Source organism: Haplochromis burtoni, unplaced genomic scaffold (assembly GCF_018398535.1).
Source record: "Haplochromis burtoni strain Fernald_Lab_line unplaced genomic scaffold, NCSU_Asbu1 Contig_162, whole genome shotgun sequence".
NCBI lineage: Eukaryota > Metazoa > Chordata > Actinopteri > Cichliformes > Cichlidae > Haplochromis > Haplochromis burtoni.
Genome location: NW_024582523.1, coordinates 622449 through 635179, shown reverse-complemented (window position 1 = coordinate 635179; position 12731 = coordinate 622449). Strand labels below are relative to the sequence as shown.

The 12731-nt window shown below is 42.7% G+C and overlaps 1 protein-coding gene across 3 annotated transcripts in view; it reads right to left on the bottom strand.

The window, feature by feature from the left end:
- Positions 1–222: 222 nt before the first annotated feature.
- bahcc1b (BAH domain and coiled-coil containing 1b) overlaps positions 223–12731 on the bottom strand; it is a 66917-nt gene continuing 54408 nt past the window's right edge. For all 3 annotated transcript variants that reach the window (XM_042225141.1, XM_042225140.1, XM_042225142.1), the window contains 9 exons: positions 11668–11830; positions 11352–11469; positions 10821–10896; positions 10622–10730; positions 10416–10532; positions 10152–10280; positions 8179–9620; positions 6266–6502; positions 223–4231 (listed from right to left, as the gene is read on the bottom strand). In XM_042225141.1, coding sequence (XP_042081075.1) covers positions 4022–4231; positions 6266–6502; positions 8179–9620; positions 10152–10280; positions 10416–10532; positions 10622–10730; positions 10821–10896; positions 11352–11469; positions 11668–11830 — 2601 coding nt within the window. In that variant the 3' untranslated portion in view covers positions 223–4021. The remainder of the gene's footprint in view (positions 4232–6265; positions 6503–8178; positions 9621–10151; positions 10281–10415; positions 10533–10621; positions 10731–10820; positions 10897–11351; positions 11470–11667; positions 11831–12731) is intronic.

Genomic DNA, 12731 nt, shown 5'->3' with positions numbered 1-12731 from the left:
ACATGCATACACACATATGCATCTTAGGTTCACACTTTTTCCTGTATCAGTCTGCCAAATTTCGCTGTTTCTTCAGATGTTGTGCCTTTGCACAAACCTACACCTGAAAACAGAGATATGCAACGAAAACTGCCACACCTTTCTATGACACCTTGACCCATTGCACACGCGCTCGCGCACACACACGCACGCGCACGCACACGCACACACGCGCGCACACACACACACACACACACAAATCAGCTTTCAGCATGTTTGCTCTAACATCGTGAAAGCCCTCTCTCATTAACCCAAAGGGCACCCGAGCCTCCCATTGTGGCCCTATCTCCTGCAGCATTCTGGGTAAAGTAGTTTAACAATGTCAACCAGATAAGCCCAGTGCAAACCTGCTGATAAGGAGTCAAAGACTGCACTTAACGTGTGTGTGTTTTGAAGGCGTCGGTTGATTGAGTGGCTGATGAGGAGGATGTAAAAGACCAACAGTAAGCAGAAAGGGAGCATGTGTGTGTGTGTGTGGTGGGAGTACTGTTTCATATCTTTGTAATAACAAGTCAAACTGCCGAAACAGCTAAATGCAAAAGACAAAAGAAACGCAAATATGCACACATACCACTGGCCCCTATTTGAATGTGTGTATGTATGGCCAAGGACCATGAGTAAAGTTGTTATGTATTGACAAGCAAAACAGACGCTGGCCCGAGTTTTAAAATGGAAAAAACTGTGAAGGAGGGGCTGCCATTTAAAAAAAACAAAAAAACAAACCACAGCTCAGAGTAGAAAAAGTTTATGACCGATGTTCAAGGCAATGCAAGGGGCCACAAGGCAACTGGATTGTAATTTGAGGTCAAAGGTAAAGTAGAAGTTTGCCGTGAGCGGCATAACAAAAGGCTCAATGCGATACAAAAGGTGTGAATATGTTGCAGGAAGTCTTGAATAAAGCACCAGCAAATTTGCAAACTTTGGCCCAGGCAGTCCACAGCCTGCAGGGGGGATATAATCTCAACTGTTCTTGGGTAATACATACACACACTAGCAGAAAACCCATGCAGTGCAGGAATGCACTGACATAATTTATTTATAGTGGTTTATAGACTCTCACATGAGCTGTGCGCTAGCACAAAAATGCACAGAGTGCAGATTTGAAATCTTTGCCAGCTGAAATCTGATATCCTCCCTTTGTTCTCTTAATGATCCTGTTCTGTTTTTTTATTATTCTGAATACCTGACCCACCTGTAGAGCCTGCAGAGACTTTATCCCGTCGTCTCTCATGAAACACCCTAAGATACAGTTGCCCTTTCTCTCCCCATTCTTCCTCCTCTATCGGCTACAGCTATAGTTTCAAATTGCTTCCTCCTCTCGTGTTCCCCCACCTACTCGCCTCCTCATTCTTGCTTTCTTCTGCGGTCCATTTTCTTACAGCAGACAAATGATCGGCATTGATGATCACTGGGAGGTATTCAACGAGCTCACAGCCAACAGTAAGGTGGAGGGAGGGCGTGGAGTGGGGAAAGAAACAACTGACATGCTTTTATTTTGTAAGAATTCTTCTTTTTTTTAATGAAACACAAAAAAGGCAATAAAATTAAGATAAATATTTTTTTTTCTTTTTGTACATGAGGAAATATTTAAGTTATATTTCCATAGCATGACTGAAATCACATAATATATTTTAGTAGGCAATCTCAACCATACAAAACAGGTTCCAGTGGGTCTATAAAAAGAAAGAACAAAAGCAAAAGTTGCTTCTGTCAAAATGTGATGTTTAGAACTGAATCCAGTGTTTCTTAAAGAAAAGCTTTAAATCTCTCTTTTTCATTTTTTTTTAAATTAAAGACCCATAAAAGTAATATTTCCAAACTGAGTTTCACATTAGTTTCCATTTAAAGCTTTTGCTTTGCAGTGTAACAGGAACAATGTTGTTAAAAGTCAGTTAAAAAAAAAAAAAAGGGGGGGGGGGGTTGCATTCATGTTCTTCCCCCTTTACATCCGACACACAGACAGCCAGCACAGGCTTGCATAAACAAGAACAGAATGGTAAATGACGAAAACAAACAAACATAAAAAAACAAAAGACAACACACACACACACCCACACACACACATATAGACATTTTTTGGCAAAGCAGGAATAAAAGTGACAAGAAGCATAAGTCATGATTTGATCCTTGTTTTTTTTGTTTTTTTGTCCCTCGGCATTGTCCGATTGATTGGCTCTGATTGTCCTTCACAGTCACGTGACGCCATTTCTGGTTGCCATTGAGACCTCAAGTGCATCAGCCGGGCGGTGTGCAGACAATGTTGCTGCAACAGGGGCCGTCATAGCAACGCCGGATGTACGCGAGCGGACAACAAGAGGGAACTCTGTCGAATACCTCGGTGATTGCAGAGGTCCCAGATTCAGATTTGATTGAGCGTCTTTCATAAAATTGTTTCTTTCTTCCTTTTTTCCTCCTTCTTCTAATGTGGTGAAGCGTAAACTCACAGGTGCTTTGGTATGTTTCTTTTTGCTGCCGGATAAATATCTACATTTTATAATACAGGCTAGAATAGATACAGAAGATTCTTTCAGGATCGCAGAACAGCAGAAAGTCAGCTTGCTTTTTCCAGTATTTGTAAAAAAAAAAAATTAAATAAAAATGAAAAAAACAAAACAAAACAAGGAAATGCACATTCTTAACCTAACGGAGTAAAATATAAAGAGAAAAAAGAAAGAAAGAACTGGACACAAGTAAAAAGAGCTTTTTTGTCTGATTACATTATAAAAAACATTTCCCAAATACCCTTTCTACATATTTACCCTTTGCCTAAAGCAGAGGCTACAACCACAAAGTCATCACATCAGTCATACAGTCTGATGTCCAATCCAAACATCTGATACTGTTCAGTGCATTGAGAGCGAAGAAACCTCTGCTAGAGGCTGACATCCCTCCCCACCCCCCGCCCACCCCAGACTCACCCACACACCCTAAAAAAATCTAAATAAAATAATCTTCTCTGCAAAAACAAAAACAAGAAATAAGAACAAATATATACTATTTACATCATGTAATCCTTCCCATAATGCTGTACAAAGCGCAGGCGCGCTCCCACGCACACATATGAACGCACACCCAACATGCACGCACAGTTCAAATAAACAATCCAACTACCTGTACATGTGTCTCCGCACCCGAGCAGGGGCATGCGAGAGAGAGAGGTATTGATGTGTATGGCTTGAAAAGAGCAAAAAAATTTAATGTTGTGTTTCAGTCACAAAGACTGAAAACTGCACGTTTAATAGTACTGGGCTGATTAATATTCAGAGGCATGCCCACCCGTGTGCCATGACGTCGACATCTTTGCTGTATGAGCACACCCGTCCATGACCACACACACACACACACACACACGCACACGCACGCGCACACACGTACAGTATAAACACACGCTAAAGCACTATTTACTTAGAGCTAATTATATGTCAAACAGGGTCATCGCAGCCACTCTGCAAACACAAATACGCACATTTAAACACACAGTCCAAACTACAGTGTTTATTGGTCCTGTTGGATATCTTTCAATCTCCGCGTTGTAGTTACACTACCAGTATAAGACCATTAAAACCATCCAAACCAGTGTGGTTTACAGCATGTCTCTCCTTAGCAGACGCTCTCTGCTGCTCTCTTTGTTTCAGGAAGCCAAGTCTCCGTTATGCCTCCAGAAATACTACACTCCAAAGTGCTCATGTCCTTGGTTTCTCTACTTGTTTTGCAGCGATCTCGCCACAATTACAAGATGCTCTGATAAAGTGGTTAAATTTGACGTCGATCAGATCTTCCTCGGAACAAACCAGTCTCCTCTTAAGTGCCAGTGTTGCCAGGCTTTATCTGGCGGGCTAGCGCCTTTTCTCGTGTAAATCAGTAACCAAAGCCCTCCGGTCTTTGTCCTGATTTGCCTTTGTCCCCCTGTTGTCTTCTGAAGAACCATCCTAGAAACTCCGGAGACAAGGTCAGTTTTCTGATTTCTTCCTAGCTGGTGGTTCTAGGACACAATAGCCATGCCATCTGCACTGACCAGCTGGCCTGTAGTTGGTTCATAAGTTCCGGCCAGATAGAAGAGGTCATTAGCCGTGGTACCCGGCTTGTGTTCGCGCATCAGGTGATCATACTCAGCCTTACTGACCACCTGACACCGATGGGAAATTGTCTGCACATCGTTCTCATCCTCGTGGCTCGACTGATACAAGGCATTCTGGAAGAGAGACAATCGGAAGAATAGAATAATGTCATATTTAAACAGATTTTCATGCTTTTTGTATACTCCGTAGTGTTTTCACTCCTACAAATACCTTTTTGATTGTGTGGTTTTCAATGAGAAAATTTGAGGTTTTGAAAGTGTTCATGGTACTTTTGTCTTTGCTTATACAGGGAGTGCAGAATTATTAGGCAAATGAGTATTTTGTCCACATCATCCTCTTCATGCATGTTGTCTTACTCCAAGCTGTATAGGCTTGAAAGCCTACTACCAATTAAGCATATTAGGTGATGTGCATCTCTGTAATGAGAAGGGGTGTGGTCTAATGACATCAACACCCTATATCAGGTGTGCATAATTATTAGGCAACTCCTTTCCTTTGGCAAAATGGGTCAAAAGAAGGACTTGACAGGCTCAGAAAAGTCAAAAATAGTGAGATATCTTGCAGAGGGATGCAGCAGTCTCAAAATTGCAAAGCTTCTGAAGCGTGATCATCGAACAATCAAGCGTTTCATTCAAAATAGTCAACAGGGTCGCAAGAAGCGTGTGGAAAAACCAAGGCGCAAAATAACTGCCCATGAACTGAGAAAAGTCAAGCGTGCAGCTGCCAAGATGCCACTTGCCACCAGTTTGGCCATATTTCAGAGCTGCAACATCACTGGAGTGCCCAAAAGCACAAGGTGTGCAATACTCAGAGACATGGCCAAGGTAAGAAAGGCTGAAAGACGACCACCACTGAACAAGACACACAAGCTGAAACGTCAAGACTGGGCCAAGAAATATCTCAAGACTGGTTTTTCTAAGGTTTTATGGACTGATGAAATGAGAGTGAGTCTTGATGGGCCAGATGGATGGGCCCGTGGCTGGATTGGTAAAGGGCAGAGAGCTCCAGTCCGACTCAGACGCCAGCAAGGTGGAGGTGGAGTACTGGTTTGGGCTGGTATCATCAAAGATGAGCTTGTGGGGCCTTTTCGGGTTGAGGATGGAGTCAAGCTCAACTCCCAGTCCTACTGCCAGTTTCTGGAAGACACCTTCTTCAAGCAGTGGTACAGGAAGAAGTCTGCATCCTTCAAGAAAAACATGATTTTCATGCAGGACAATGCTCCATCACACGCGTCCAAGTACTCCACAGCGTGGCTGGCAAGAAAGGGTATAAAAGAAGAAAAACTAATGACATGGCCTCCTTGTTCACCTGATCTGAACCCCATTGAGAACCTGTGGTCCATCATCAAATGTGAGATTTACAAGGAGGGAAAACAGTACACCTCTCTGAACAGTGTCTGGGAGGCTGTGGTTGCTGCTGCACGCAATGTTGATGGTGAACAGATCAAAACACTGACAGAATCCATGGATGGCAGGCTTTTGAGTGTCCTTGCAAAGAAAGGTGGCTATATTGGTCGCTGATTTGTTTTTGTTTTGTTTTTGAATGTCAGAAATGTATATTTGTGAATGTGGAGATGTTATATTGGTTTCACTGGTAAAAATAAATAATTGAAATGGGTATATATTTGTTTTTTGTTAAGTTGCCTAATAATTATGCACAGTAATAGTCACCTGCACACACAGATATCCCCCTAAAATAGCTAAAACTAAAAACAAACTAAAAACTACTTCCAAAAACATTCAGCTTTGGTATTAATGAGTTTTTTGGGTTCATTGAGAACATGGTTGTTGTTCAATAATAACATTATTCCTCAAAAATACAACTTGCCTAATAATTCTGCACTCCCTGTACAATATATGCTCCTGCTCAGTCTAAACATCTTACTTATTCTTCTTTATTCCAAATAAACCATTTCATTTCCAGAAATATAAAATGCACGACTATGTAAAGCTTAGATTAATCTTGAGTCACCGTACGCTTAGTTTTTAGAGATCTGCAAATATTAATAGCTTTATGATCTAAGTGGAAGTTCAATCATCTGGGGGTACGGAATAAAAAGAAGTAATATATGCTCATGAAAACTTCACAGTCTTGTTAATTTGGCCATTTCCCTTCCAGAAATTCTGCATGCACTTCCCACTTTTTACCTTGCCGTCACGGTGTCGCTTCCCCAGGCGAGTCTCCTCTGGGTGGTAGAACCACTTGACCCTGACAACCATACTGGAGCTCCATGACTCCCAGAGGCTCTCCACTCTGCCCACATAGGGCAGCTGGGGCCGGCCGGGTGACAAGAACACAGCGCAGTCCCCGACACGCACTGTTTCTTTGCCCCGCACAATGGCCTTGTAGAAAAGCTTGCGGGCTTTACCCTTCAGACCTCTCCTCTGTGAAGGAAAGAGAAAACAGCACTCAGTTGATTTAGACAGTTTCTACAGTTTGTTTCATCACCAGAGTAGACTAGGGCAAGGTTCAGTATAATTTACCAATCCAACAAAATCTGTCCAACACAAAAGAAAAAAAGACAAAAAAAAAGAAAAGAGAAAAAAACCCAGCCCAGTCAGCTTCATTTTTTTAGTATAATCTTAAGGTATGGATATTTCTATCTTCAATAATCTATATTTGGCAATGTGGCTTTGTTTTGGGACCATCCGAAGCTGGATATGGGAAAAGTGGCAGTAAGAAAAAGAAGAATGAATGACATCAGTGACAACAATGATAAAGTCAAATACAACACGAAAGGAAAAGCTAGGATACAGATGGGTTGCAAGGTGGCTTGCAGATGCACACCAGCTGCAAACAGACAAAGCAAATGAAATGCACCATTCAAACCATTGAGCTCAACTTGAATTAATTCTATGCTCGGTCAACTCCACATTTTTAAGGTTTTTGTAAGCTTTTGTGTTTTTTTTTTTTTGTTTTTGTTTTTTTACATTTTCTATTTACTAGTGTGTGTTTTTCTCAGGGCCACCATAATGTATTCATCTAACATACTTTTAGTGAATGATTTCCAGCACCTAACATTTACAATAACACCAGTAATCCTCTCTGATAAAGCAATAATACTGAATCTTATGCACAAGTTGAGTAATGTACCTATATTTGTGCTGCACCTTTTGATTTACTGACCGAAGGGTCAGTTTCTTTTCGAGCTGCACGTCTCAGACGACAGATGTAGTGGTGTTTACTAAGCAAACAGCGTGATAGGATGAAAGAAGAGAATGGCAGCGGTTGTTCAAAAGGTTTTGTTCTGTTATCTCGGGACTGCAACTTAATAAACTGGATAACAATTTCACAGATTAAGCACACCAACTAAGATAGATTGCTAATGTGTACAAAGTCTGAAGCAGAATACGCAATCTGAGATAGACCATATTTGATCATCGCATTTACCGTGTGTAATCAAGGTATGACACAGCAGAAACTGGAGCAACAATCAGTAACCTACTTAGATCGGAGGACTTAAGTAGGATACTGATACTCGACAAGTCTGGCAAGACCCCTTTAGTCAATATATGGTTGACTGATGAGGTTTATTTTGGTGGTGTGACTCTGGCCTTTCATTTGCTCATATGGAAGGTCAAAATGCTGGAAAAGCAGCAGAACTGAGCAAGCATCAGTGACAACAGACAAAGCTGAAGTCAGAAACACCAAGAACATCGTGAAATATAGGATCTCGGCTAGAGGTCGGTTGCCAAGCTACTTGCAGAACAAATGTATGAGCCTTATGCAGGTTAAATAGCACCGTATACGATTTTCCAGCAGGACTCACAGACACATATGGACTGAGCCAGCAGGTTTAGATCAGCTGATTTTGTAAAAGCAATAAAAGCAAAATAATATATTTGCATTATGAAACAAATGACTTAGTTATGAGAACGTAATTAGAAATCAAAGCTGCTCGGAAATTCTCACAATGACAAAAAAAGCTGAAACAGTGCCAAAAAACAGTCTGGGAACACAATAGACTAATCAATAAACACTGATTACTCACAAATAGCCATCTCTTAAGCCTTGTTAAACACTGATAAAAAGTAGTCAAATACTACACAAATCTTCTTACCTGTGTGGGGTTGCCGGACCATTTCCAGAGCTGGCGTCCAGGCAGTAGAGGAGCCATGTTGGGCAGGGGCTCGGGTGAAGACATCCTCTGCTTCTTAGCTGTTGCCGGGTCCTTAGAGGCAGGTTTCAGCTGCTGGCGGCCAGCACTGCTTTGACTGTGATGGTGGGTATTGGGACCATCCTTCCTCTTTAACTGGTTCTTAGCTGTGCTGCTGCTGTTACCTATCATACTTCCTTTTGATACGTAGTCCTTTCTGTCTTCTACTCTGTTGGCTCTCATCTTTGAGCTCATGGCCATGTTGGCTTTTGTCACATAGCCATGAGCTGGAGATGAAGAAGATGGAGAGGAGTTGGAGGTGGCAAGATCAGGGCTCAGGAGATCAGAGTTCATGCTCTGTCTGTGCTTTTGTTTGTCCTGTTGGAGCAGTGCACGGCGCAGCAGCACGGAGGAGGACTCTTCATCAGAGGAGTAGGAGGAGTCATTGTCGGAGGAACAGAGGGATGAAGAGGAGATGGAGCCGGAAGAGGAAGAGGAGGAGGAAGATGATGAGAAACAGATGGCGTGACGAGACAGAAAACGACCACCCCGATGGGACGAGACAGTTCTTCTTCGTGTGTCAGCATCTTGACCGTCATCCTCATCATCCTCATCCAGCTCTGAGTAAGAGCTTGGACAGTCACTCGGGTAGTCCAAACTGTAATCTCCGCCTTGAACTCCAAGACCAGCCGAGAGAAGATCCTTTCTCAGATGTGGAACGCCTTTTACAGGAGCCTTAGAGCGGGCCCCGCCACTGTCTCTTTCCCCTCCTCCCTTCTTGCCATCTTTCACCAGCAGGGAGGGTTGGATGTATCGCAGTGGTGCCCCTGTGGAGGCGTGGCTCTTCCCTATTCTCACTGCAGCCCCCCCTAGTCGAAGCAAGGCTTTGCCATTCTTTGTTTTAGGAGAGGTCACTCCTTCGTGGTCTAACTTCACAAGAAAGTGTTTCCTGTCACGTTCACTCGCTGGCTTCCGGCTCCCAGCTGTCATACCCATGGTGACAGACGAGGAGCAAGAAGAAGACGAGGAGTCCCGGAGCCCCATGGAGGCTACTGCGTTAACTGGTCTCCCAGATCCAGAGTTTCCACCACTTCCAAAGGTAGAGTACCCATTAGCAATACTACTGAATGAGTCAACTTCAAAAGGAGAGCCAAAGATGCCTTTGATAGGGGTTGGTGGAGCCAAAGAGTGGGAGGAAGGCCGATGAAATAACCCCAAGTCTCGCTCTCTGATCTTTTTCTGGGTCTTACGGGACGTCCCATTGAAAAGGAAGAAATCCACTGGCGGTCTCTTCCTGGGAACGCACCAGTTCAGCATGGAAGAGCTGCCTTTTGTTATGGTGTCAGTCACTGATGTCGGTGTGCTGGTAGTCTTAGGCACCGAATGTATTTTCTTCGGTCTACCAACTGTAAAAGGAGCCAGCACCAGAGGGAAGTTAATATCAGTAGAAAATGTCAGGTCTAACGAACAAACTATGATTAATTGTGGAAGTAAGGGCTTTAGTGAAACTTAATATCTTTATCTCCTTCATCTTCACCTGCCCAAGTTTCAACATATCCGTTACTCAAACTACAACAAACCTGGTAAACCTGTCTCTCCTCCCAGTTTTATTGTCACTCTTACTTTGAGATCAGTTACTTGTTTGTTGCTTAACTTCACAAAGGACACCGACGACATTTGATGAAATCATGATTTATGTAGATAGTCTACACTTAGGCAAAATGACAGGTGGCTAACTAGGAATGTAAATTTATGAGTCTTTGGGTATTGAACCTGCACTCTGAGCTCCTGATTATTAGCTGATAGTTGGAACAGTAAGAGGCTTTGCTTCGCATGTATGCATGTGGATCTGCACTTCTCAGGCAGTATATATGTTAAAGCCTAAGAGATATTCAGTCCCTACAGATTCATCTAAGCCTTCGTTCCTTTTCTCCTACCTGGTCTTTTTTCCTGAGGCCTTCCTTCTGACTCATTGGGTGGTTTTTCTGTGTCTTTCTTCTCCTGGGTGGAGCTTCGTCGACCTCGTCGTCCAGGAGAGATCAGAAGCGCTGGAGAGGGTTCAGCACCTGACAAAAAGGGTTGATAAGTGATTTATTTATTTATTTTTATATATATATATATATATATATATATATATATATATAATATACTTCTGCACTGCTTCTTTTTTCAATAACTCCTATAGTCAAAGCCATACTCACAGCGAATTTGGTATCCGGGGGGCAGAAGCCTGATGTTCACAAGGGAGATCCTTCCTCTGTCACCATCATCAAACTCCACCATCACACTGCCGTCCTTCTCCTCCTCACCTGGACCTCCTAATTGCCCAACACAGTAGGGAGAACATGGGTTGCTGGAAAGATTTGTTATTGTGTACAGAGTGAGGCGATAGGCATGTGTAACTCACCTCGGTGGACGTAGCCAGGGTAGAGGCAACGGGAGCGCTCACTCCAGTAGGCACACACTCGCGTCCCTGCAGTCAGGATGGCCTCGGTCTGTGGCCTCACATCCAGCACCTGGAAAAGAGAGAAAAAAATTGCAAAACTTTTCAGATGAAGGTCATCACAAACCTGCAAACGTTATACAGGCTAAGGAGTCTCACTTACTGCTTCCTGTAGCAGTTGCTCCAGCGAGTATATCCTGGGGCGATTACCTCGTTCCCCTTCAATTACAACACTAAATCTAAAAAAAAAATTAAAACATTGAAAAAAAATGTAATTTTAATTTATGAGTTCCAATTTTTAGCAGTTTTTATTGTTACATTTCAAAGCAGTCTTCTGGGAACCAAGAAAAGGGGTTTTGTCCTAAGGCTTTGTAATTATCTCAGCAACTTGTTTGTCAGGATTCTCACAGCTGCCAGGCATTTAAATATGCTCGGTTTTCGAGTGTTTTGAAAATCACACAACAGTCTTGCTGCTAAATGCCTTCTTGGTGATAAATTCCGCAGTTTTCGCCTCTCGAAAAACCCTCCAGATCTCATGATTAATAAACAATTTATCAATCCCTCAAATAAAGATACCTGTATTTGAGGGATTGATATGTCACATTGTTGCATTGACAAGCACATTTGTGATAAAAACAAAAAAACAGAAAGTGGAAATGCCTTATGCACTACTAACAGGAAAATGGGGTCTTACATATCAGGCAGGTCCAAAGTTTGGACACAGGCGGCATACAGCAGCTCGTCCTCCTTGGAGATGAGGATCTTCAGTCCATCTACCAACATCTCTTTACTTAACACACAGTTTGGCAGAGCTACGGAGGGAGTAGAAAGATGGATTGAAGAAGAAAAAAGCTGAGATATACAAAATTTGAGCATGCACTGAGTGAGCTCGTCAGTTTCGGTGTAACGTGAGGAGATGGACGCAGGAGCAGACACGGAGCATTTGTGTGTGGTAAAGCAAGCCTGTGATTCTGTGTAATACTAAGTTATATGTCAGCGTTTATACTTACCAGGTATTCTGGAAGGCATGTTGGGAGGAAGATGAACCAGCAGCTTTTTGGCCTCCTCTTCTTCATCCTCCTCTCCCTCAGAGAAGCTACTCTCTTCATCCAAGCGAAAGCCATCATCAGCTGCGAAGCTTTGCAGAAGTCTGCTCACGGCATAACCCTTTTCCTAAAAGAGAAACCGGACATTACATCAGTGGTCAGAAAGCAGGATGTGGTAGTACACAAACTAATTATCAGTACACAGGACCTGCAGACAACTAAAAGAGTCGTTTCAGTCTGATGTAACTGATGTGGTTAATGCATCATTGGAAAGTAACCCCAGGCGTCAATGTCTTTTGTAATGTGATACTTCATTAAAGCCTCAAGGATGTTGTTTGTTTTGTTTTTCTTAGTTTATTTTTATTTAAATTTTTAGTTTTTACACTTGCCATTGTTTGTTGACTGAAGGTGCACAGGCACATCCACCTTATTGCTGGAGGACTCTTGACCTGAGGTGGACGTTCTCACCATCGCGTACGAACATAAACGCACACCAGGTACTACCCATCTCCAGACCGGTTTCAGCTAGTTTATCCAAAGATGACAGATGACTGATGAAGTAAGTAAGCTCGCCCAACAGGTTTCTGCTTGTATTTAGGCTTTCCGAAGAAGAGCGTTCATAATATTTGACGTGTGTGTTAGGCTTTCCACATCAAGAGATCATATATTTTATTAATAGAAGTTTCGTCACCAGAGGGCATGGGTGACTATTTCCTTTTAACGCCGGTGATATGTGTGTGTTTGTGTGCCAGCACGCATGGGTGTGTGAAGCATTAAGGCCAATGATTATCTTTATATTCCTCTGTTTGGTTTGGAGTTATGTGTTTTTGGACATTCCCTTGCAATGACTCAAAGACTAAAGCAACCTGAGGGCATCTCACATTAAAGCGAAACGCGAGTGTCTCGCCAACCGCTGCTCGCACAGATAAAATGAGGCCAGCGGTCTGTTAGCACAGCAAACATGCACCTATATCGACAGCAAACGATGCATTTGCCACAGTGACTGATTTATAGCTGATGTTAAGCAT